At 53.0% G+C, this 25,379-nt stretch overlaps 1 protein-coding gene and 1 long non-coding RNA gene across 5 annotated transcripts in view; one reads left to right on the forward strand and one right to left on the reverse strand.

Annotated features, from left to right (window-relative positions):
- Positions 1-985: 985 nt before the first annotated feature.
- On the forward strand, positions 986-9,480 carry A230087F16Rik. Of its 2 annotated transcripts, XR_873035.3 has the most exons (3): positions 986-1,861; positions 3,175-3,468; positions 9,060-9,480. It is a non-coding gene; the product is annotated as an RIKEN cDNA A230087F16 gene (long non-coding RNA). The 2 variants fall into 2 exon arrangements; XR_003950151.1 differs by lacking the exon at positions 9,060-9,480 and having other exon boundaries at positions 3,175-6,493.
- A 48-nt stretch (positions 9,481-9,528) lies between these two features.
- Positions 9,529-25,379, reverse strand: part of Cdc42bpb (CDC42 binding protein kinase beta) — an 86,342-nt gene continuing 70,491 nt past the window's right edge. The window contains exons 22-37 of one of the 3 annotated variants that reach the window (NM_183016.2): positions 24,665-24,754; positions 24,336-24,413; positions 22,999-23,104; positions 22,223-22,359; positions 21,529-21,668; positions 20,387-20,468; positions 18,571-18,787; positions 18,367-18,429; positions 15,640-16,239; positions 12,937-13,034; positions 12,766-12,850; positions 12,505-12,622; positions 12,296-12,413; positions 11,613-11,718; positions 11,451-11,521; positions 9,529-10,789 (exon numbers count right to left, since the gene is read on the reverse strand). In NM_183016.2, the coding sequence (NP_898837.2) occupies positions 10,658-10,789; positions 11,451-11,521; positions 11,613-11,718; positions 12,296-12,413; positions 12,505-12,622; positions 12,766-12,850; positions 12,937-13,034; positions 15,640-16,239; positions 18,367-18,429; positions 18,571-18,787; positions 20,387-20,468; positions 21,529-21,668; positions 22,223-22,359; positions 22,999-23,104; positions 24,336-24,413; positions 24,665-24,754 (2,241 nt within the window). In that variant the 3' untranslated portion in view covers positions 9,529-10,657. Of the gene's footprint in view, positions 10,790-11,450; positions 11,522-11,612; positions 11,719-12,295; positions 12,414-12,504; positions 12,623-12,765; positions 12,851-12,936; positions 13,035-15,639; positions 16,240-18,366; positions 18,430-18,570; positions 18,788-20,386; positions 20,469-21,528; positions 21,669-22,222; positions 22,360-22,998; positions 23,105-24,335; positions 24,414-24,664; positions 24,755-25,379 lie in introns of those variants that run through there. The other 2 variants (XM_006515763.3, XR_001780447.2) reach the window with 2 other exon arrangements.

Genomic DNA, 25,379 nt, shown 5'->3' on the forward strand with positions numbered 1-25,379 from the left:
CTATACCATCTCTGACCTTCACGGTCACCCATAAACATATTCCACACACTTGCACAAACACACACATAGTAAAAGCAAAATCTTAAGAAAGAGAGAGAGAAAGAGAGAGAGAGAGAGAGAGAGAGAGAGAGAGAGAGAGAGAGAGAGAGAGAAAGAAAGAAAGAAAGAAAGAAAGAAAGAAAGAGAGTCAGATCTCATTACAGGTGGTTGTGAGCCACCGTGTGGTAACACTACCACAGACACACACACACATCACACCACTATGACCCCCACCCCACACTACCATCACCCCAGCCCTGTGCTCCTAACGCTCTGCCACTCCCACCACAGCTCTGAAGGACCCTCTACGTCTGAAGCAGCCCACGCTGCCCCTACCTAAGCCCCTCTAGAGGTTGTAGTTGATTTGCCTAAGAAATGGGAGGGGATCCTGTGAACCCCTATGGGTAAGACAATGGAGTTGCTGCAGCTAAAACCACATGGCTTGGCTGCTGCTGTCAGAGGCCCCAGTGAGGCCTGGGTCTGCAGGGCTGTGCTGAGCTGCAGCTGGTCTCAAAAGCTGACTTCCTGGTTCCACCCTGCCCATTACTCTGTGTGTGTGTGTCCATCTGTCTGTCGGTCTAAACAGGACCAACAGGAGGAAAGGAAGGACCCAGGGGCCATATAAAATACCCAAGGAGCAGGCTGCTGTTAGAATCAAAAGCTGACTTCCTGGCTTTGCCTATCCGTGGCTTGGAGTGTGTGTGTGTGTGTGTGTGTGTGCCTGAATGTGTCTAAATAGGACTAATAAGAGGAAAGGGTGGACTCAGAGCCTATAAAATGCCCAAGCCTGCCCGAGGGCCTCGCCCACTCTGAATGGATGAATCTCTTACTTTTTCCTCAGCTTGGCTTTGGTCTTTCGTGGATGTTTGATATTTATTTATTTATTTATCTATCTATCTATCTATCTATCTATCTATCTATCTATCTATCTATCTATTTATTTATTTATTTATTTATTTATAGTCCCAGCAAGGAATGAACCCAGAGATTGCCTCTGTACCAGCCAGCACCCCTGTTAGGCTCCTCAGGGTTAGATTCCTGGCTCTGAGGCAGTCTACTCAAGCTTGAACAGCAGACCGCAGATCCTGGAGAAGGCCCAGGAGGTGGCTGTGACCCCCAGGCATTCCCAGGACCCTTTCCGAGGACCTCCTGCATCAAACTAGCATGGTGAGAACTCTTGTTAGCTCTCACCTCCGCCAGGAGGAAGGAGAGGCGGGGCTTGCCTCTGAGATGGGAGGGGCTTTGGCCTTTTCTGGCTGGAAGGATCCTTTCATGCTTCAAGGACCAGGGAGGAAGCAGCCATTCCTAAACCAAGGGATGGTGCCAACCAGGGGCTGATGTCTCCCTGTGGAGAAGGGGAGGAGACAGCAGACACCCACTTGGTACACGTGAGCAAGGTGCATGGGAAAGGTCGCGACGCTCAGGGACATCACAGGTCACGCGGGGAAAGGCCACGCCTCTTCCTTAGCCCACCCGGCTCCTGGGCCTGTGGCCTGTGACTAGCTAGGGGTCAGCACCCGAGGGTGGGCTGCCTTGGGGAGGGGAGATCCACTCAGCTTTCCCTACGGTTTCTTGAGCATGCAGGCAAGACTGGACCTCTTGATGTGTTCCCAAAAGAGAGGAGAAAAAAGTGATCCCTGGTTTGCACTGTGTTTGAGGTGGGGCATGCCCCAAATTCAAGGCTGCTCTGTGTGAGCTGGGAGGAAGGCTCCTTAGAGCAAAGCTTTGCTGGGAACCGGCACAGCTCACAGGCTCTGACTGCTTCTCTGGAACTCATGGCTGCTGGAAACTTGTCCTCCCCCCACCTTGGAGCTCTCCCCAGGTAAGAATGTTTGATGTGTCCTCTAAGGTAGCGGTCTGGGGTGGCAGAGACAGCTAGACTGTCTGGGGTTGACAGCTATGACTTTGCAAATGCTCCATCTATACTGTCCCTTCTCCAGCACAGGCTTTGTGTCTCCACTGTGTGTGTTTGTGTGTGTGCGTGCGTGCGTGTGTGTGTGTGTGTGTGTGTGTGTGTGTGTTCTTCGGGCCTTGCAGAGGACACTGGACTCTGGGGAAGAATATGGCAGAAACGCTTGGCTGTGGGGCTGCATGTGGGGCTGCGCGTGGGCTCGGCAGTAGGTAGTAGGCTTGCCTCAGCACACGGGAAGTTCAGGCTCCATTCTCAGCACTGCAAGCCAGTCCGCAGAGAAAATATCGTGCTGGTCTCCAAACGGGGTTGAGGGCTTTCCCAGCCTGTTGCTCTAAGATGGCCTGGGAGGCTCGTGTGAATTCCCAAGGGCCCAGGGCCAGGAAGCTGCTGTCAGTAACACCGGGAGGCAAAGGACGCTCTGCCTGCCAGGGTGGGCAGCTAGAGGCCCGGCCCCGCTGGGTCTGGATAGCAGCTCTTTCTGCCCGCTATCCAAGCTCGGCTTTCTCTAATTGAGGAGGAATCTTCATTCCCTCTGCGCTGCCTGCTTGGGGTGCTGGCCCACACCCACTCCTGTTTCTGGTTTCCAGTTGCTGTGGTGTGTCCAGGCTAAGGAAAAAGCACTCAGAATTCTCTCGATTATGGGTCTGTGCACTGAATTATTTACTAAGTGCTTATGGAGCTCACAGATCACAGACTTGAAAGGGGGGTGTGAAGGGGGTGAAGGGGGTGTGAAGGGTGTGTGAAAGGGGTGTGTGAAAGGGGTGAAGGAGGTGTGAAGGCCATGTTTACTCCAGGGGTTTTGGTGAATGGTGGTTAAGTCACTAACTTCATAGTCGTACCAGACAGAACTTACGAATTGTCTTCCTCTCCTTTCCTTCTCTTTAACTAAAAAAAACCTATTTTTTGAGATAATTGTATTATTTTACCCTTTCCTGTCTTCCCTCAAACCTCTCCCATGAACCCCCATCCCCCCCTTTTTCAAATTCATGGCCTCCTTTTAATTATTTTTGCACATATGTGTGTGGCGTTGTGTGTGTCTATGAGCACATTCCTAAATACATAAATACAGCCTGCTCGGTCTTTATAGTGATATTTGCATATGTGGTATGCTCTTCTCTGTGAGGGCTATGTCTCCCTCCTGCACTCAGCAAACCATAGTTCCCGTAGGACTTTGTCTAGGGGTGAGGCCTCTTTTTTTTCATGTCTTTATTTATTTATTATAGGTAAGTACACTGTGGCTGTCTTCAGACACTCCAGAAGAGGGCACGAGGTCTCACTGCAGATGGTTGTGAGCCACCATGTGGTTGCTGGGATTTGAACTCGGGATCTTCAGAAGAGCAGTCAGTGCTCTTACCCACTGAGCCATCTCTCCAGCCCCCGGGGTGAGGCCTCTTGAGCTCCCAAACATTACAGAAAACCACAGCCAATCAAACTGCAGAATTATGGAACCAAGGCCAACTGACAAATCTACGACACAACTCCTGTACCCAAGGCTCAGGAATCACTGGGAAAGATGGGTAGGTTCAGGGAGTTTGCTGTGAGATTGTGTCCCCTAGAAATGCCGGAAGCTGCACTCACAGAGTCTCACCAACATGGCTGCCTAACAGGGACCCTTCCCTCTCCTTTCATGGTAGATGATGAGAAACAAGAAGACACAGGTCCATGATGGTAAAGTTTCCAGAAGACCCTCTGGAGAAGGAGACAATATGTTCCTTTTGCGTACAAGTGGATGGTTGGTAGCAAAGGCGCCCACAGACCAGGTCTTTCTCCAGTGGGATAGCTGACCCACTAGCTTTAGAAGGGAACAATTGATATTTTTTTGCACATGGGCTTCACATAAATATAAACTGAAGGATAGAAGAAGTGCCCTCTACTGGTGGCGGTGGCCAACGCCTTTAATCCCAGCACTCTGAGCCAGCCTGATTTACAGTGAGTTCCAGGACAGCCAGGGCAGAGAAACCCTGTTTTGAAAAACAAAAAAGCAAAAAAAAAAAAAAAAACCAAAAAAACCCAAAAAAAAAACCCCAACCAACCAACCAAACAAAAACCCACAACCAAAACAACAAAATAAAACAACAAAAAAACCCCAAAACAACCCAAATGTGGGCTGTAATGGGAAATGCAGAGTGTGTAAAGCCATCGGGTTGGAATCCCACTGCTGCCCCCATTGCCGACCATGGGCTGAGCACTCAATGAACTGGCTCTTGCCGGATGAAGCTCTAGAGGCTGTTGGCTGTCCTATCAATCTTGACTTCTGCCCAGTGTCAATAAAGGAAGGACCTTCAGGAAAGACCCCAGAGGCAGCAGAGGCCGCAGCAGGTGTAGCCGAGACCACTCACTGCTGCAGGGGGTTCTGAGCTCCTGGGCTGACACCCGGGTTCTGGCTCCCCAAGGTGAAGTGTGTGTAGCATCTAGTTTCCCTGTTCCTGGTGCTGCTGATCTACCTCAGCACCTTGACCTGCGCCTGGCCCAGTCACTGTGGCCAGCGGTCGGTCACTGGAGGCTACTGTTATCCTGATGTCCAGCATCCTCCTCAAAGGTGCGCACTGGCTGCGCCGTGACCTTCTGTTTTGATGATCCTTGGCAGTATGGCCACTTCTTAGTCTCAATTAGACACCCCTGCCGCACTGGGGGTGGCGTTGAAGAGTCACCCTCTTTGACTACTCTGTATGGGTGCTACTTGTTGCAGGCTCAAACTGTGGTTTCGAGGTTGTGTGTGAGGTATGACAGGAAAGTGGATAGGAACAGCCCGGTTCTGGTGAAAACTCTCAAGAGTAGCAACAGCCCAAATTCAGGTCCTGCATATGTCTAAGGGACCCATGGGCACTGCATGCAACCTGTTTTTGGTGGGTGACACTAGGCTCAGGACCAAGCCACAGGTATATAGCCTGCACAGCCAGGAGCTGTCTCCCCCTAAGCCTTCATACGGCTAATTCAGGACCAGACAGGAATGTGATGGGCACAGGAGGGAAGCTATGTTCGAAAGCTAATAGAGCTGGCAGCTGTGGCTGGCGATGGGCTGGTGCTCCAGTTCCTATGGGATTTCTGTAAACCATTAACACTTGAACATTTCTTACTTGTTGGGTGGGTGGCTGGATTCCAGAATAAGGCAGACCCCAAAATCTGGACTCATAAGATTCTGGCCCCTGCCTCTGCCTTGGCATTTGTCTGGCAGCTGCTGTCCTGAAGCTGTTGGCATCCTGTGTCTAGCTCCTGCTCTGTGAATTCTCATCACTGGAAATGTCTTAGCCTTGCATTCTGAGATCATTGTGTGGAGGGAGCAGAGCAGGCCTTGTTGTGTGCTGAGGGAACTCGGTGAATGGGGCACTGGTCCCTCTGGGCTCATGTGGCTTTACTGTTTTAAGGAGTGATGGTGAGATCAAATGTCTTGGTAGCCATGAAGACCCGGACTGTAGCCCTTGCAGGGAAGGACAAGAGCGGGATGCAGGCCCAAGAGAGGCTCAAGGAGGGGACCATGGACCAGCAGGGACTGAGCCATGGGCAAGCACACACTCCACTGTTCTCCCTGGGACAGACTAGACTGACCCGCAGCTTCTGTTGTTATCAGGCTGCAGCTGTCCAGGGTAGACCAGGGTCTGTGGGTAGGAGGAGCAGCCCTGACCCCGTCCTCCTGGCTTTCTGACTCTACCTCACTGCATATGGTCCCAAGATCAACGCTGAGCGGACTTCCCAAACTCAGGACAGAGTTTCTCTCCCCCTCTCTCTCCCCACTACACCTAACTAGATACACATGCACACACACACACACACACACACACACACCTACATCTTGGCTTTCTTCTGTGGGGAGGCATGCTTCCAAGCCCCCTGGGACATTTCCCTTGCAGATGGAGGACTCTGACCCACCTGCGTTCAGAGCCTTCTCTTTATCAGAGAAGCCCGAGGACTGAGATTTCCAGGCTGTCTGCCTCCATTTGCAGATACACAGATTGACTGTGGGTAGAGTCTGCTTCTGAGGGTGGCCAGGGAGTCTCGGGTTAGACACTGGCAAAGGCAGGTGCTTCTGTCAGTTTGTGGGTGTTCCCTGCCACTTGCCTGTGAATAGTGCATTTAAAGACTCTCAAAGAAAACTCTTCTGTCTCTTGTCAATCCCTATTGTCATTGTGGGCCATCCCTGGGCTGGTGGTCCTGGGTTCTATAGGAAAGCTAGCTGAGGAAGCCAACCAGTAAGCAGCCCCCCTCCGCGGCCTTTGCATCAGCTTCTGTCTCCGGGTTTCTGCCCTATTTGAGTCCCTGACTTCCTTCAATAATGAACAGTGCTCTGGAAGGGTAAGCCAGAGAAACCCTTTCTTCCCCTGGGAACTTGCTTTTGGTCACAGTGTTTATCGCAACAGTAACCTTAACTAAGACAAGGGAGAAGATGAGTACAGGGTACAGGGTCTGTGCAGTTACACACGGCTTGTAAAGGATCTAGAAAGTCCAACGCACTGACGGCAAACCTCTTTAATTAATGCAGTTATTGGTCTACTTTTCATAACAAGTATAAGGCCTGGCTTAAAAATAAACTGTAGTTTAATCCAAGTCTATTGAGGTCTTAGATTTTTGGCTAAGCTTTATCTAACTACTGCTCAGCGGTTAAAAGCACTGGTGTAAGTGCCCATCTGGGTGCCCAGTGGCCACACCTGGAGGCCCTGCCACTGTGGTCAGAGGAGTTAAAAGGGAGAATTGCCCTTTCCCTTGGAGGTCAGGGTCCTCCAGGGGACTTTGGGGTGTGACTGGGGGATCACCTGTTCTCTTGTTCATGGAGGTTTTGGAGACACCACCTGGTGAGTGCTTCCTCGTGTCCTGTTCTCTTGTTCATGGAGGTTTTGGAGACACCACCTGGTGAGTGCTTCCTCGTGTCCGATTTACAAACACGAGAGTCAGCAGAGAATTTCCTCCATGCTTCCAAGAGAAGCCACTGCCAAGCAAGGTCTTTGACTTATTTATCCTCATGGAGATGGAACAAGTGTCAAAGCCAAGCCAGAAGTGCCAGAGGTTCCTCTCAAAACTCCTGTGAGCCCTAAGGACCAGAGCCCCCGGAGGCGTGGACAGTAAGGAGTAGGCAATGATCTGGTGACCCGCAAGGTCCTGAAGCCTCAACAGGAAAGCAGGACTGGAGACGGACATGGTGGTCCTTGCGTCTCCTTTCTGTCCTACTCTTCCTAGACAGGGTCACACCCTGGCTGGTCTGGAACTTGCTAAGTAGACCAGGCTGGCCTCAAACTCACAGAGCTCCTCGTCTCTCTGCTTCCTGGGTGCTGACTGGTGTGTTTCTTTAGTCAAAGATCACACTCCTGAGTACGGACAGTATTCCCTAGACATTAGGCTTAAATCCGCATCAGACAGCTTTTAGGCAACTATTTCCTACTCATTATCTCAATGAGAAAAATGCTGCCCAGATGTGGGACATCATGAGTTTGGCTTGATTCCACACGGCAGTGCCTAACTGTAGCCTAGACAGGCCCACGGTTTAAACCTAAAGGGGGAAAAAAACCAAATGATGGTCAGATTTTTTTCTAAAAGCCACCTGGAAGGGACCTCACACTGATTCTAGCCACTGCACCAGCGGGCCAAGTTCCTGAAAGTGGATTCTGGGTTCATCATTCTCAAGTGCAGCCTTGGGGACCAAACGTTGCTTTCTCAGAGTCTGAAAGAGAAGGTCTATAACTGGTCAGTTGGACTAACCTACCCACTAGGACTTACAGAGCCCACTTGTGATTTGAGTAGGTATGGCCCCCATAGACTCGTGTGTGTGTGTGTGTGTGTGTGTGTGTGTGTGTGTGTAAGAGAGAGTGTGTGACTGGCCAGTAGGGAGTGATACTAGTAGGAGTGGCCTCGTTGGAGGACGTGGAGGCTCTGAGGTCAAGGGAGGCCTGGTACAGCAGTCTCCTGCAGATCAAGGTGTAGAACTCTCAGCTCCTTCTCAAACACACCATGCCTGCCTGCACTCTGCCATGCTCCCTGCCATGACCGTAATGGACTGAACTCTAAAACTGGAAGCCAGCCCCAATTAAATGTCGTCCTTTAAAAGCGTTGCCATGGTCATGGTATCTCTTCACAGCAAGAAACCCTAAGATGCCACTTTTATCTGGACTGTCCTTGGCTCGGGATCTAACAGAAGAAAATGGACACCTAGGCCAGTTAGTCTTATACACTTAGGGATGATGTTGGAGGGCAAGGCTTAACATGAGCTCTGAATGGACCCAATCCATCATCTCAGGATGCACTTCAGGATGTGTGACTACAGCCCACAGAAGTGGCCCCAGGAGCTTGCTTCATAAGAGTCCCCTCTTGCTTGGACTAATATTCCCTAGCACAAAGCAGCCGCAGTGGCCATGTCTCCTCCTCTGACAGCAGCAGCCACAGTGGCCATGCCTCCTCCTCTGACAGCAGCTGGTGTTGAAGGAGAGTTAGGAGGACACAGACAGTTAGGAAGTGCCACGGGCTCCCTGGGATGACCTGGAACAGTGGAAGCCACGGGGTTAAGTACTAAACAGGACCAGCAGGGGAACCTTAGAGAACACCCAAGCCAGAGACTTCTCAGCTCCTAGGGCCAGTCCTAGAAGGGTTATCACGGCTGTGATCAAACACTATGACCAAATAACGGTCATAATGTCCTCAGCCCGGCCTGAGGGTGGGGCACAGGGCAGACTCGAGTGCCAGCAGCGTCGCACAAGGTAGGGAGTAAACGGTGTATCTGGCCTATGCTCCCACAGCCCTGTTCATCATTGAAGGAAGTCAGCCCAGACAGGAACTCAAGCTGGCCAGGAACCTGGAGGCAGAGGCTGATGCAGAGGCCACGGAGGAGTGAGTGCCCCTTGCTGACTTGTTCCCCAGGACCACGAGCCCAGGGCTGGCCCCGCCCATTCTAAAGCGGCTATCTTTGATTTTCTCTGTGGCTTGGTCACCTGTTCTCCCAAATGTTTTTGTTTTCCGAATTTTTGGAGACAGGGTTTCTTCTCTGGGTAGGCCCAGCTGTCCTGGAACTCTGTGGACCAGGTTGGTCTGAAACTCAGAGACCCACCTGCCTCTGCCGAGATTAAAGGTGTGCACTGCCATCCAGCTCCATGTTTTAACTCTTGGTCTGACATTTTGTCTGTGGCAGAGAATAAGCTCACTGAACCCCGACTGACGGCCCCAGCGCCCCTCCGGACCGTCCTCACTGACCTGCCACACTGGAGCCCTCAGTGAGTACCAGGAACAGCTCACCTCAGCCAGTCGCTGTCCTCAGGAAAGCTGACTCCTGGAGTATGGGGGGCAGGTCCTGCTGGCCAGGCCTTGGTGTGCATGTGGCCCGGTGGCCCCGTGGCTAGCCTGACTTACTGGCTTGTGCACGCTCTGCTGGGCTCTCAGGCATACCGTCCTCCCCATACCTGGCCCCACCTTTCCTTTAGTGCTGCTTCTGTTCAGACGGAGACACCGGCTCCTCTTTCTGCAGCAGCTTCTTAGTGGGATCTGCAAGCCTGGCAAAGCACCTGGGCAGACTCGCCTGTCAGGGCAGAGGTGCCATGGCTATGTCCCCTTAGCATCTTAGAGGAAGGCATAATGGGTGACATCACTATCAGACAAACCCCTGAGAACTTTAAAACTGCTGCCTTCTGCTTTATTGACAGGTAAATTGTTCAAAATTGTTCTCACAATTCAATAATTACAAAGACTCAGACTTACATTAAAAAAGTAAAAACCAGAACCCCCAGCAGGTGCCTGCCCCGGCACAGAGCCGGGGAGGGTGGGTGGGGCAGGCAGCAGGTGCTGGGTGTGACACGCAGGCTTGGCCTGCTGTGCCACCACCCTCAGTGCCAACTCGGCCAAGTGCTCACCCTGAATCGTGTCACCAAGCACGCCAACGGGGAAGGGAGGCCTGTCCAAGATGAGGACAGGACATGTCTGCTGCCACAGTTAATCGCCAGCCTTCACGGGCAGGGCCACTGACCTGGTCACTCAGCCCAGGACACAGGAAGGGATGAGGTTCAACACTCGTGGCACTCCCGGGCCTGGTGCTGCTGATGTGCAGGAGTGTTGGGCGATTCTGTGACACACAGGCTCCATGCAGGGCGAGGGGATGTCACAGGGCCTGGGGCATGGCTCCCCAGGCTCCGGCTGCCTCTGAACTCAGGAGGCCATGGGCCTGCCTTCCCCACCGTGTGCTGGCCTGTGGCAGCTGCAGGCACACTGGGAGCCAGCGCACAGCTACCTTCACAGCAGGAGGGGCATCTCATGGCTGTGGCCCAGAATGGACGGACACAGGACACAGGCGGCCGGTCAGCAGCTGCCTGTGTCAGGGTTAAGTGGATGAAAAGGCCACCAACTACCCTCTGCCTTCTGTGGCACTGGGATGGCGCACTTTAGTCTTTGTAGGGTTGAGACATCTTCAGGAGAGAGGGAAGGTCTTGAGGCCATACCCCAGCATCTGCTGAGGAAGCCGGTGGATGTGGGCCTGGGTGGTCCTGGGGGGAGGGGTGAGTGGTGGTCCTTCATGTGCAAACGGAACAGTGTTGCCTCGCGGCTGTGCAGACGAACACATCTGGTCGATCGCCACCAACAATGTGGCACAAAACTGGTCATTATAATAAAGATTATTTTATCTATCTACAAACTGATTCTACATTTCCTTGGACAACACTGGAGAGTCGTCAGCTCAGCCTTGGCACTGATGCTGGGGCCATTCGGGCTCCCTGGCCCCACGGTGCTATGCTGGAGGCCTCAGGCGTCACAGGATGGCTGGTCCAGGCCTTCCATAGGGAGCTGGCTCCGATGGGGCGAGTTGGGGCTTGGGGGGCCGCTAGGGTTGGAGCTATTGGATGGAGTTGAGTGTTTGGTGGAATCAGAGTCAGGCTGCCAATGCAAAGAGAGAGTGTGAGCCCAGGCGATGCTCCTGTCCCTTGCGTGCCCACGCGCTGTACACAGCCTCTGCAAGGCCCTTTTAGGTGGCAGATGGGCACATCAGGCTGATGTGCCCCGGGTCTGTCAGGCACCACCACAGACACAGCAGGGCATGGAACCCACGCCCACACCACGCCTACAGTAGGGCTTACTCCTGAAGGAAGAGGAACTCAAGGCCACCTTCAACTACATAGTAAGCCGGAGGCTAGCCTGGGCTACATGAAATCCCTTCAGAGAACAGAGAGGTTGAGAAGGAGAGGTGCCTCTGGTAGAACCTGGCTCAACTCTAAGGGAAATCCTTACCCCTGGGTGGGATGTATGCACGGGGACCCCACAACCTTGATCACACTGTTGTGGGGGGGGCGGAGGGGGGAGGACCCTGGGCTGCCCAGTGCTACTGCAGGCTCTGTGCTGAGGCCATTATATCCCAGGCGTGCAGCGCTACAGAGGGGCTAAGGGCTGCCCTCTCATCTGTACGGTGTCTTCGCTGTTCCAGTTCTCCACCAGCTGGCCCTGGGGTGACAGGTACGAAGTGCTCTCCCCACATCAGAGGCACTGTCTCCACTCTGCAGGCCCTGTGTGGCCATAGACTTCTGTGCTGGGGAACACATACCTCTTTGTCAAAATCCTGGTCGGGGTCGGACATGCTCCTCAGAGGCACAGGCACTCCAGGCTCGGACCCACCTACAGACAAGGACACCTTTGACCTCAGGGAGAGGCCCAGAGGATCATGATGAATGCAGTCGCTGCCCCAGCACCTATCCCTCCTTGGTACCTGACGACGGCCACGAGACATAGGGCTTGCTCCTGGATGGCGGCTGCCGGGGGAGGCCTGCTGGGGTAGGGCCCTGCTTCTCCTCCTGGACAGTGGGTGCAGCACTCTGGGGGAAGAGAGCAGCACATGAGACTGGCATATGAACGTAGACAGAACCACAGTGGGGCCACCACAGTGGATGGCATTGAACAGGCCAGCTGCAGGCCCTGGATATGGCTGACAATGGAAAGTGGCTATGTTCATACCACCAATACTTCTGAGCTAAGAACCAGCCATGCCAACTGTAGAAAGACCCTACGGAAAATGCACTGTTTAAAATAAAGATAAAACTGTTATCTCACACCAAGGAGCTGGAAACCCTTTCTTGACAACTGTTTCCTAAAGGGAACACAGGGTGGACTACTCATATAGACACCCATCTCAGGATCAGGAGTGGCCCAGCAGCAATGCAGAGGTTTCCCGGGTCAGCATGGCACAGTGAGGCAGGGCAGGCAGCCAGACCCCACATGTGCCTACCCACGCTCACACCGGCTGAGCCCCATGCCCATCACTTGACTGAGTCCCACGCCCATGGCCCAGCTGAGCTCCATGCCCATCACCTGAGTCCCACGCCTATGGCCCAGCTGAGCCCCATGCCCATCACTTAGCTGAGTCCCACGCCCACGGCCTGGCTGCGCACGCACCAGAGGCAGGTCCATGAGCACCTGCATGCCATCCCCAGGACCCATGTGAGCCACGTGGTTGAAGTTGGTTGGGTTGGATATCATTTTGGATCGCAGTTCGGGGTCTCTGAGCATCTCTCTGCAGGAAGGAAACATCTGAGACTCAGGAGACATCCCCAGGCTCTAAGCAGCCCTCCCTTCATGGCACACTCACGCGGGCCCATGCTCACCGCCGCTGCTGTAGCCGCTCTTCCTCGGGAACCTTGAAGACAAAACGTCGTTTGCTCCGTGTCCTCAGCATCTGCTTCTTGCTGTTGTCCGAGGTGTCGGGCACATTGAGGATTGTTCCTGTAGGGGAGCAGTCATTATGGCCACTGCACAGAGGGGCAGCCATGCATGCCCCGACTCACAGATCAGCAGGCCAGTGGTACAGATGGCCTGTGTCCGTCTGAAGGCCACCTCCTCCCACCCCCACCTGCGGGGAAGCTCACCTGAGAACTTGTTTTTGAAGTAGATGAGGCGAGGGGGCTCACAGCCCAGCAGGTTGAGGCTGCCATCAGAGTTCAGAGGTCTTATCTGTGTAGGAGCAGAGAGGACCCATCATGTGTGGCACCAGGAAATGAGGGACAGCTGTCATTGGCAGGACCACCATGCTGTCTTACCCTCCGCAGGCCGATGGTCTGAACCCACTCCATGGTGCGCACGTCGAAGACATCCACCCCGTATTCGCTGTACACTGTGACATGGGTGGGGCTGCAACCTGGTGCAGACGAAGCAGACAAGTAAGCATGGAACCCCGTCCTCCCGCATCCTCGCCCGCCCTTAGGCCACCGCGGCACGGGCGAGCAGGTGGAGGTGCATAGCACTGCCTGTGGGGGCTCCCGTGCCAGAAGTCATCTTTATGTCAAAGTCACATGTGTTTTAATTGTACAGAGGCACCCACTGCTTTTATAGCCAGCCAGGGTGTATTTCCCACAGCACAGTAAGAGGAAGTCGATTTAAAAAGCATTTCCTCACTCAGCTCTCTCCTAACACCTGTTCAGTCCAGGCAGGGACCGCCTGTTCTACATGGCCAAGCAAAAACCCTAATGTCTTCCTCACTTTTCCTTTCTTTTACGTGTATGAATGTTTGATCTGCATGTGTGACTGTGCATCATGTGCATGCAGTGCCTGAGAAGATTAGTAAGAGGGGGCTGGACCCCTAGAACTGTAGTTACAGGTGCTGAGAGCTGCCACACGGGTGCTGGGAACTAAATCCCAGCTCCTGGGACGGCAGCCTTAACCACTGAGCCACCTCTCTAGTCCCAAAAGCCATCTAAGGTAATAGAGAGAACCCCGGTTTCTGGGTGATTGTTTTTCAGACCCACACTAGCCTACTGCTCTGCTCTGCACATGACACACTTGGGACATTGGGATGATCCTGTAGGGCACAGTGGGCCCCACTCTAGTGATCTATTCTGAACACACAATCAAATGAGGAAAGGCATCTTGTGATGGTGCCCTCTCCTCTCCCAGCTCTTAGGAAATGCTGTCTGTCATGTTATGACAACTGATCTGGCACACTGCAGACACACACCCATGGCCCTCTGCCCCTGAGCACGTGAGGCTGAAGGAGACACCCTCAAGTTTAGGACACAGCAGAGCCCATGTCTACTTTCCCTCAGCTACGCTGCTGCAGGTGGCCGGGCCACTACCAGGAGCCGGGAGCGTTCTCATCTATGGAAGGGCAGAGTACGGAGTAGACAGCTGGAGCCCAGGCGAAGCCGGCTGGGCACCTCAGCACCTCAGCACACATGACACCACCAGCACTGACTGAGGTTGTGCGACTCCAACCAGCCTGAGTCAGCCCAGGCAGGACAAGATGCTGGAACTGGCCACCAAATTATCCAACAGTGGTGTTTCTGACACGGGGTGGGGGTGGGTGTCCTGTTTTTGAATGCCATGTGCAGAGGCTGGCCCTCAGTTACCTCTAAGATGAAAACTCTCCAGATGGGAACTCTGGGACAAGTGCTCTTACTTGCTGAATATATGGGGGACCCCACTTGTGATTTGTCAACAAAGGACAAAGTTCAAATGGAACGTCTGAATAAACACACTACAGATGCACTGGAGGGTATGTGCTTTGGAGACAGCTAGACCTGCAAGCTAGGGGGCCTCTGAACCTCTGCCTCTCGAGACAGGACTAGGAGGCACTGCGGACTCTGATGCTGCTCCACTCTCAAAGTTCCCTAACTTCTTCCATCTCTGAAGCTGACTGGGTACACATGGGGCTGCCCATGGAAGTGGAGGAGGGAACACTGGGTGTCCACGCTAGCTATGTGTACCAAGGATTGTTAACGACACCGCACTTAGGGACGTGTCCGTTCCAATTCCAAACTGGGAAGAAAAATGAGATTCTGGAAGTTAGGAGTGTACAGCCTAGAGCGCTGCACTGGCTGCCTGCAAGGACCAGGAGAGGTTATCTCCTATCTCCAAGGCTGCCCTTCCCGCTGGCAATGCCCGGGCCTGCTGCCCTAGCTTCCCCGGTGAGGGAGAAGGGTTTGAGAACCACTGCAGCACACAGACTGAGTTGTCAGCCCTGTCACCTCTGGGCATCTCCTTTGGCCAGAGAGAGCATCATGGAGGCGGCCTAAGATGTTGCCAGTTGTCCACCATTATGGGAGCATGAAGCCACCTCCTATCCCAGCAACCCCACAGCCTCCAGGTCAAACCAGTTTGTGCTTTGCTGGCTTGCCCTCCTTGCTGCTTGCTACTGCCCTCCAGTTCCATGAGGGCTGGATGGAATGAACGGCTTAAGGCCTTCAAAAGTAACGGAGTGGCAGGGCGGCCCAGCAGTGCTGCGGAGCCCAGACACCAGAGGCATCTAGTTCTCCCAGCCTCTCAACTGCTCAAGCTAAGAAAGGTGTCCCAGTCCCTGGACAGCACCCTCTCACAAAAGCACCTTACAGATCAACAGGCTCCAGCCTACAAGGGACAGGACCCCGACACTGAAGTTAAGTCTCCTAGTAGCCAAGTCCCTGTGACTTTTTTCTGCTCTGCGAATTCTACTAGGGGAATGCTTTTAAAAAGAAGATGCAAGGTCCCTTCCCCATCCACTCTGCTGTCTGCCCTGGAGGGCACCTGCTGTCAGACATGTGAGGAACGAGCAGGGCACTGAGGAGCGAGGCTGGCCCACACCACAGGCCCCAACTCTGCTGCAGCACAGAGCTAGCCTGCACGCACCCTCTCGCTGAGCAGACACCCTCTCATCCTGCCCCTTAACTCCTGGCTCAGGGACCGAGAGACAAACCAAAGCAAACAGAACATGCCGGCTGTCCGTGTGAGCAGCAGCAACAGTGATATGGCAACAGAAAACATATACATACTACAGGCGACAGGAGCCGCAGGCCACATGAGCTCCTGCATGCGTGACCTCCGACCTTGAGGGTCCACGTACAGTCCCATGTGGCTGAAGCAAAGCAGGTACTCCTCACTTTTGAGCTCCACAGCACAGAGGGCATCGAAAGACTGCTGTGAGAGGAACGCGAGCGAGGGGTCAGTGGGATTTACCAGGTCGAGAGGCGGCCCGTCCCCCTGGATGCTCAACAGAGAGAACCCAGAGGGGTAGCCAACACAGAGCCTGTCCTTGAACACGGCCATCCACTGCACGTGTCCCGGAGCCACCAGCTCACTGAACTTCCTGTGGAAAGGCTTAGTTCTCTGGATCTCGTAGCAAAGGATTAGTCGCTTCACAGCGACAAACAGGCAGGTGGACGAGCTCTTCCTCAGCGTCCCTGTCGCTATGAGCTGGCAGCCCTTTGTTTCCGGGAGCTTGATGTCAAAGTTGCTCGCTTCTGCTCCGTCGAAGGAGGACCAGGGGTAGAGGTGCACATGGTGGTTCCGGCCACACAGGAGGATGGCGATCTTCTCCTTGGGCGCCAGCTCGATCTGGTACACCTTCTTGCAGTCAGCAGCGCGGACGATCACTGTGGCCAGAGAATGCAGGCTTTGGCTGACAGGGTCCTCTCGTCCCCCAACAACCCTCACAACCACAGTCAGCCCCAGGGCCAGTGTCGCAAATGCCCCTAACGGACATAGCGGTACGTTTGTCTCAGCTTCCTGACAACCCTGGTCCTGCTGCTGCCTGTCCGATGCTCTGTGCCTGGGTTCGGCTGGACACTCACAACACAGTAAGGCTGGGAGTTGATGCTGGGACTCCCTGATCTCATGACCACTCAAACTAGGACACTAGCTGGCTTAGGATCTCCGCCGCCTTCCCTGATCTGGAGTCTGAAAGGCTCAGCTGCCCATATGCTCTGGCCACTGCAGGCTGTGACCTACTCTCATTCAACAGGGAGGGCTACAGAGTGAGAAAGACGGGAGAGCCTCTTTTCTGGTTGGCAGGAGAGGAACATGAACTCTGCACTGCTGGGCTCCCCTGAGAGGCCGGGTTCCTGGGGACCTGCGCGCGTCCTATCCTCTGCATAGAACTCAACAGAGGCTGGGTGTGGCGCTGTGCATCTTTAACCCCAGCACCCAGGAAGTAGAGGCAGGCAGATCTCTGTGATTTCCAGGATGGCCAGGGCTATGTTAGGTCCAAAAGCAACTAAGTAAACAAACAAACAAACAAACAAACAAAAATTCAATATAGAAGGCCAGCCAGATGGCTCTGTGGATAAAGGGGTCTGCTGCCAAGCTGGAAACCCTGAGTTTGAGCCCCAGGACTTAGCCACCAACTGCCTGTCACAAGTCTTTTCCTTACCTCTATACTCTATAACCTCTATTATATAAGCAAATAAATGCATGTTAAAAAAATAGCTGGGGGCTGGAAAGATGGCTCAGCAGTTAAGAGCACTGCCTGCTCTTTCAGAGGTCCTGAGTTCAGTTCGCAGCAACCACATGGTGGCTCACAACCATCTGTAATGGGATCCGATGCCCTCTCCTGGGGTGTCTGAAGAGAGCAACAATGTACTCACGTGTAAAAAAACCAACAAATATACAAAATATATTATATAAAAAAAATTAGCTGACACCACTGCATACACTAGCAAGTGTTTGCAGAAAGGACCCTGATATAGCTGTCTCTTCTGAGACTACGCCGGGGCCTAGCAAACACATAAGTGGATGCTCACAGTCAGCTATTGGATGGATCACAGGGCCCCCAATGGAGGAGCTAGAGAAAGTATCCAAGGAGCTAAAGGGATCTGCAACCCTATAGGTGGAACAACATTATGAACTAACCAGTACCCCGGAGCTCTTGACTCTAGCTGCATATGTATCAAAAGATGGCCTAGTTGGCCATCACTGGAAAGAGAGGCCCATTGGACAGGCAAACTTTATATGCCCCAGTACAGGGGAACGCCAGGGCCAAAAAGGGGGAATGGGTGGGTAGGGGAGTGGGGGGGGAGGGTATGGGGGACTTTTGGGATAGCATTGGAAATGTAATTGGGGAAAATACCTAATAAAAAATATTAAAAAAAAAAAAAAGATCTGGTTGCACATGAGTAGATCCTCACTTGCACCTAGTAATGCTATGTAAATCTTGCTCCCCAATTAACTGGTCAATAAAAGGCTAGAGCCTGTGATTGGGCAATGGATGGAGAAAGGCAGGACTTGAGGATAGACAGAGTGAGGGAGTTTCAGGTAGAGAGAGGAAGAAATGACACGGAGGTGGAGGGGGGCACCATGAAAGGAGATAGATCATGAGCACGTGGACAGGAGGAACAAGGGACATTACGGCTGAGAAATAGAATAGTTCCAGGCCCACCCAAACTTGGCTTATGGCTTACAAATAAAATACCTGGATTGTGTGTCTTTAAAAAAAAAAAAAATTAGCTGGGTGTGGTGGGCCACGCCTTTAATCCCAGCACTCGAAGGCAGAGGCGGAGTTTGAGGCTAGCACGGTCTCCAGACTCCTGATGCCCAGGCACTTGAATGCGCTGCGTGCCTGCCACGCCAACCGAGAACTTTCTCTACTTCTTGCCTAGGACTTTCATAACGTCCCCTGACTATGTACCAGGATGTTCCTTCTCCACAGCCCTGAAGGAGGACACACTCTATGCCGCACTCGCATGAACCCACTGAACCCTCTGAGGCAGCCAGGCAGGACTCACCGTCTCGGGTGAGCTCAATGACGTAGAGCCCTTCTTCCAGGCCGACCGCAATCCTGTCTCCATCTGGGGAAACAACGTGTGGGTCCCGTGAGCCAGGGCCTGCTTCTTCACACAGGAGAAGCTGTCTACACGCTCAGGAGGACGGGACCACACGGGCATGCGTGGAACCCGAACCCCCACCCAGCTCAGGACCCGTAGACATACCCACGATAGCAGCAGCCAGGACGGCCTTGATGAGCGGCAGCGAGCTGTCGTAGGCCTCCTGTGCGACGTGCACTACCTGGCTCTTCAGCCGGTTCTTATGCAAGATGGCCTGCAGCCCTTCAAGGATCCCTACCCACTTCCTCTTTTCATTCTCGTTCTCCGTCAGGATGAGCAGTGAGCTGGTCTTAGAAGGCGAACCTAAGAGAGAGGCCGTCACCTTCATGAGAAAAACAAAACAGACAAAATCATGAGCTGCCAGCCAGGTCAGAGCAGGGACTGCGCTGGAACCGCCTAGAACCGCCTAGCTCCAGAGGTCACAAACAAGGTAAGTCTAGAGACTCACGTCAATGTCCCTGAGTTGTCCCAGAGACCACCCATCTCTTTAACTGGCCAGGCTGCTGGCAGGGCAGCTGACAGGAAGGGACAGGCCTGCAAACATAGACATCCCGGCCCTTCCTGGCCAGATTTCAATTAATTCTGCTCTTGTCAACACTATTGTATAAATGCTTTAAAAACTTTTAAAAATTGCTTTCTTGGCTGGGTGTGGTGGCACACAACTTTGATCCCAGCACTCAGGAGGCAGAGGCAGGCAGATCTCTGTGAGTTCAAAGCCAGGCTGGTCTGGGCAAGCTTGTTACACAGAGAAACCCCCGACTTAGAAAACAAAAACAAACAAAAAATTGCTTTCTTGCCCTGCCTGGTGGCACATGCTTTTGACCCCAGCACTCAGGAGCCAGAGGTGGCAGGATCTGTGGAAGTTCCACAACAGCTCCAATAGAGACCCTCTCTCAATTTTTTTTTTTTTTTTGCTTTTGTTAATAGCTTTATTCTGATTATGATGTGGACTCTTGGGATGGAGATGGCTTGGTGGTTAAGAGCACTGACTGCTCTTCCAGAGGTCCTGAGTTCAAATCCCAACAACCACATGGTGGCTCACAAACATCTGTAACAAGACCTGATTCCCTCTTCTGGTGTCTGAAGACAGCTACAGTGTACTCACATATAATAAATAAAAAAAGATGAGGACTCTCAGGGCATGCCAAGGCAGAAGGGGTCCAGTAAGTGTTCACTAGGACCATTCATTAGGAGCCCGGGAGACCCCTCAGCTATAGGATGAATGTCATTTTGAGCACAGATTTTCTGGATTATATACAAAGGCTGTTTCTGAGTCACACTGTGATTCAGTGCAAACAATGCTCAGACGCAGCTCTGTGGCTGGGAAAAATGTCTGCTCTGAAGCAGTGTGTGTCTCTCTGACCATGTCTTCCAGAAACTTCGCCCGGAGAGCAGAGGACAGCAACCCAGTCAGAGAAGAGGGACAAAGCAAATGTAATCAATTTAAAAGAGTCTGGGTGACAGGGAGGGAACCTAAAGCAACACGCGCCCCACAGGCCCACCACGGAATGTCCCTTCAGTGAAGACACAGTGGCTGGGGTGGGAGGGCGACCAGGTGAAGAGAGGGGCACCATGGGAAGCTGGCTGTGTGGGGAGAGCGTGCTGCTCAGTGAGGGGCAGCCAGGCAGGGGGCACCTGGGGCACGGTGGGAACATAAAGCAGGCGAGGGTCCATTGGGAAATTCAGGGTAGCAAAATGCTCAGAAAATTGCTTTTTTTGGGTGGGTGGCCAGGGTCTCCCTATGTAGCTCTGGATGTCCTGGAACTCAGAGAGACCTGCTGCCCCTGGCTCCCACACACTGGGACTGAAGGTGTGGACCACTGTGCCCATGGTTTTTGTTTTTAAGAATTACTGTCTCTTAAGAGTGTGATTTACTTTTAAAATGATTAACAGACAGAAATAAAATCAGAGAGACTCATACCCTGAATATGCACGGAATGTCTCGGCGTGTAGCATGGATAACATCTGAGGCCAGGACTGAACTCACAGCAAACTCCTCATCTCTGGCAAGAAAGGGACACACCACATGGCTCAGAAAGCACCACAGACATGCCACCACATTTGCACAACTCGTCTCATGGGGGGAATGCTGAGGACTGAGCCCCCTGCCTGACTCACACGGTCCGCTGTCCCCCAGTTCCACACCAGTTATTTTTGATGTGTCCTGGTACAATCAGGCAGTGGCTCATTAACTACTCATAAACAAGAAGCAGAAGGTGTGGAGTTCAGGATGGGGAGGCGGGACAAGCTGTTCTCCACTCTCAATGGGGCCCAGACATTTGGGCTCAGACGGGGACATAGCTGCTGTGGTGTTGGAATCAGAATGGCCCCATAGGCCATGTATTTGAATGCTTAGTCACTAAGGAGTGAACCTGTTTAAAAGAATTAGAAAGATGTAGCCTTGCTGCAGGAAGTGTGTCACTGGGGGTGGGCTTTGAGGCTGTAAAGCCCAGAGCAGGCTCCGACCAATCACTGCTTCAGGACCAGGATGTAGGATGTAGCTCTCGGCTTACTGTTCCTGCACCATGCATGTCCTCCTGCTAGTCATGATGACAATGGACTAAACATCCGAAACTGTAAGCAAGGATACTGAATGCTTTCCTTTCTAAGACTTGCTCCTGGTCATGGTGTCTCTTCAGAGCAACAGAACAGCGATCATACATAGCAAGGGGCCTCAGGTACCATTTGGGATGGGGACATGGAATGTATGGAACACTGCCACTGCTGGGTGACTCTGACTTCTCTTGCAGCTCTCTGAAGGAACCAGCCAAAGACCACCAACCAAGACCTAAGCCTGTATAGTTGGCTAGTCTAGGCCAACTACCGATGGTTACAATGCCAGCCTTTCTGACTTGGCAAAAGGTGAGAATAATAGCACAGGCCCTTCGCATATGTGTCACTGAGTGTGTCCGTGGTAGCTGGTTAATTCTCATGACAGCTCCTCCTACCCCTGTTAACCATTCTTCAAGGAAACATGGAGAGAAATGAGCAGGAAACACAGGCCCTGCCACGGTGGGTGGTGAGCATTTGGTACCAGGCAGTGCTTTGTTACATGAACCACACCTGAGGTCCAAGACTTGACTGGCAACGACACCGGGCTGGGTCGACTTCCCTTCTGGCAGGTCGTACAGGAAGAGTTTGCAGTCACAGACCACGGCGTAAGCCCTCTGCCATCCTTTCTTCACGCCTGTGGGCTTTGGGACCTACAGACCAACAGTGAGCACGTTCATCCTGGGCCACAGAGCTGGGCAGCGCAGGCGGAGACGGCCAGACCCTTAACGTTTCTCTCAGTCTGTGTCCACCTGATTCTATCTGACTGTCCTGGGTCCCCAGGGACTGCGCTCCCATCAACCCTCTTCCCAGAGTGGTAGAAAAGCCCTTGTCCTGGCTTGGGAGGCTCGGGCCTGAATGGGAGGAGCTTGTTAACAGGAAGGCAACCCAAGGCAACAAGGATTGCACCGCATCCCGGGGCTGCGACTGGATGGGGCATGGGTGAGCCTGAGAGCCCGTGGTTTGCAAGCAACACTTGGCTTTGGAACCCTGATTTGGCCAGAAGCCCAGTGGGAGCTGTAGGTGGACTCTCCATGTCCAAAGGGTCTCTCGGGTTCTTAGCCATTTACAGCAGCAGCTGTGCCTGAGACCCTCGCCCCGTGACAGGCAGCAAAGGGACTGCTCCTCACCACAAGACAGACGCTCAGAGCTGACCTGATGAAAGGTGAGCCACGGGGGCCATGAGCCAGAAGTGGGCTCCTCCTACCTTGACGTAGCCCTTGTAGGCCGTGCCTATGCCCCTCTGCACGTCTACGCCAAGAGGCCTCTTGGACTGCTCAGGAGGTATGGGGCACACCTGGGGAGCGCTGTCTTTGCAGGACACATGGCAGGAAAATGCACAGACTGAAAAAGAGGACAGCCCCACCTTACAGCATGCTCAAGACCCGTAGCCAAACCCCCGCATAGGGCAGAGCACAAGAGGGTGTTTTGTTATTTTAAAATAATGACTGCCAGCAAAAGACGTGGTGGAGTCAATGCTAAGGTCTATTTAGCCTGGGGCCTGTGAGGTTTGGCAGGCAACAGTGACTCTGCCAGGTCTGATGGTCTGAGTTCACCTTCTGGAACCACAGGAGAGACTAAGCGAAGCTACTCTCTCAAGTTGTCCTCCGACCCTCACGTGTACCATGGCACATGTGCCCACACACTCACACACACCAATAAATAAACGTAATTAAAAAGTCAAAGACAAACAAAAGCCCCGCATACCACGAGAGCGGCAAGCTCTGACCCCTGCCTGCTCTGTGTCTCCCGACTGGCTGTAGGTGCTCTCCCTACAGGTGCTCTCAGGTGAAGGTAGGGGGCTTCACAGTCATTTCCGGGTGACAGATGACCTGGCCACCCAATCTACATGCTGTGCAGGACTGTGACAGGCCCGACTTGGGCCTCTCAGAAGAGCAGGTGACCTTCCCCTTCTGGCTGGCTGGTGTGAACTGCAGCTACAGTAGCGGTGTGTCCCACTCACGCACTGAGGTCAGTACTCACCCTCACAGGCGTAGCCCTGTCGGATCAGTCCGACCATCAAGGACGTGCAGTGGCTGCACTGGGTGGGGCTAGGGAAGGACTTGATGCTGAACTGGTGGGCTTTGGGCTGCAGGGAGAACCAAGTGAAACCAATCAGGTGACAGGCAGTAAGCTGTGGGCCTGTCTGCTCTGGACTGACTTGTAGACAGCGTGTGCCCGCTGCTTCACGTCCTTCCTCTGCCAGCTTTGGGTTCTAAGTCAGCGGCGCTAAACCCCAAAGTCCCAAGCCAGAACTCAGAGCCACCCCGGCTTCCTCTAGTTTTGACTGGGGCAGAGCTGGAGAAGGTCACACTGTTCACAACTGAAAGTCTACTGAGACCAGGACCACCTTCCAGGGAGCAGTACCAATTGGATTTGGGATTCGGCCTGAGACCCTGTCTAGGTTTGGCTCTTCACAGGGGTGCACACTTTTAATTTACAAGCAATGTTAACAGCAAAATCTTGGAAAGACCCACTCACTGTCTTCTGCCAGGACAGTAAACTTAGAATGTAACAGACAGGGGAATAAGCTCGAGGCCAGCTGGGAACACAAGGTCAGGCCGTGACAGCTGCCTGGCAAGCCACAGGGAGTGACAGAGATGACGGAGGAAGCCACGGACACTGGCAAGACCGAAGGGGGAGTGGTCAGCACAACTCCAGGAGCAACCAGAGGTACCAGAGAGGAGGCTTGGCTTGGCATCACCCAGGCACACAGCACAGCTACGTTTCTGTCTCTGGGTATCAAAAGCTCGCTAACTACACAGCCCCTCGGCTTGGTCCTGAACTCTACGGGAGTCTAAGTCCCGAGGCCAATTACTCTCAGGTGGACAGGGGAAAACATCAACAGACACAGGTCTATGCCAGGCATACAAAATGTGGCCAGGCTACAACCTCAGGGCCCGCATAGCTGGGAAACTGACAATGTACAATGCTGTTTACACAAAGAGGAAGGAGACCCGGTTGGGCTTTAAGGCTTAGTAAGAAAACAAGGGCACTGAGGTTCAAACTGTACACTGGGGACAGATCCATCTCTGCCGGGGAACATTCTCCTACAAACCCTATGGTGCTCAATGACAGCAGACATAATCAACACAGGGAAGTGACTGGATGTGCGATGCCCCCACCAGGCCTGGGACTAACAAGGAGACAGAGGGAGACCCCCCAGAACTTCTCTAGCCGAAACCCCACTCAGTACTTAGGTGTGAAGACGCCAACGCAGAGCCTGGCTTACTGTGTGTGTATTTAAGACCAGCACAGATATTTTATACAGCGTTTATCTTCTAACCCGAGAAGGTATAGAGCAACGTGCAAGGGCCTACCTTCGGTCCAGCCATGGCGAGGGCCTGCGTGCTGGGCAGTGGCACAGGAGACGGCCTCTGCTGTGGCCGAGCCATATCCTAGGATAAAGTGTGCACAGGTGAGCTTCAGCTGAGACACCAGCTCCTACCCGGGGTTCCTCTCTATAATTTATAAATTATTAACATTCTGAATTTTTAATTTACTACATTGTTGAGACACCTGTTAAGGTCTCCTTCACTCATTCAGCTGATAGTCTGACGGAGTTCTGAAGGGGAGAGACGGGTCCTAGCTACAAGCTGCACAGCGGACCCCAGGGCCCACAGAGCACCCACAGGGCTTGCAGTCTTACCTCCTGCTGCTCTGTGCTCGTGGCTACAGACACTGATGGGGACAAGTCCATCTTTGAAGCCTGTGTTTCCTGGTCACTAGCTGAGCTGGTCTGTAAAAAGAAAAGGTGTCATTTTTCCTGGACAATAGTATATTGTCAGGGCCTGGGGTCCCCTGTACCCTGCCCCCAGGTCTCACCACGAACTGTTTCCTCACAAGTATTCCGTCATTTACAGGGACTGGCAAGTCACTATTATTGTCAATAGGAAGATGGTGCCTGGCCACCCTGTAACATAGGCTGTCTCGCCTCCAGCCATTATAAACTAGGAACCAGGGCCTAGGCGTAGTGCGCGCCTCTAATCAGCACTGAGTCTGAGGCCAACCTGCACTAAAGAATGAGCTCTAAAGGCCAGCAAAGGCCACACAGTAAAAACCTATCTCTTAAAAATAAAGCAACTAGGGCTGGTGAGATGGCTCAGTGGGTAAGAGCACCCGACTGCTCTTCCAAAGGTCCAGAGTTCAAATCCCAGCAACCACATGGTGGCTCATAACCATCCGTAACGAGATCTGATGCCCTCTTCTGGTATATCTGAAGACAGCTACAGTGTACTTACATATAATAATAAATAAATCTTTAAAAAAAATATATATATATATAAAAAAAAATAAAGCAACTAGGAAAATCACCCTCAGGCGGTCCTCAGACGGCCCAGACGCTTAACCTCCCTCCCTCCTTC

Source organism: Mus musculus, chromosome 12 (assembly GCF_000001635.26).
Source record: "Mus musculus strain C57BL/6J chromosome 12, GRCm38.p6 C57BL/6J".
In the NCBI taxonomy this organism is placed as follows: domain Eukaryota; kingdom Metazoa; phylum Chordata; class Mammalia; order Rodentia; family Muridae; genus Mus; species Mus musculus.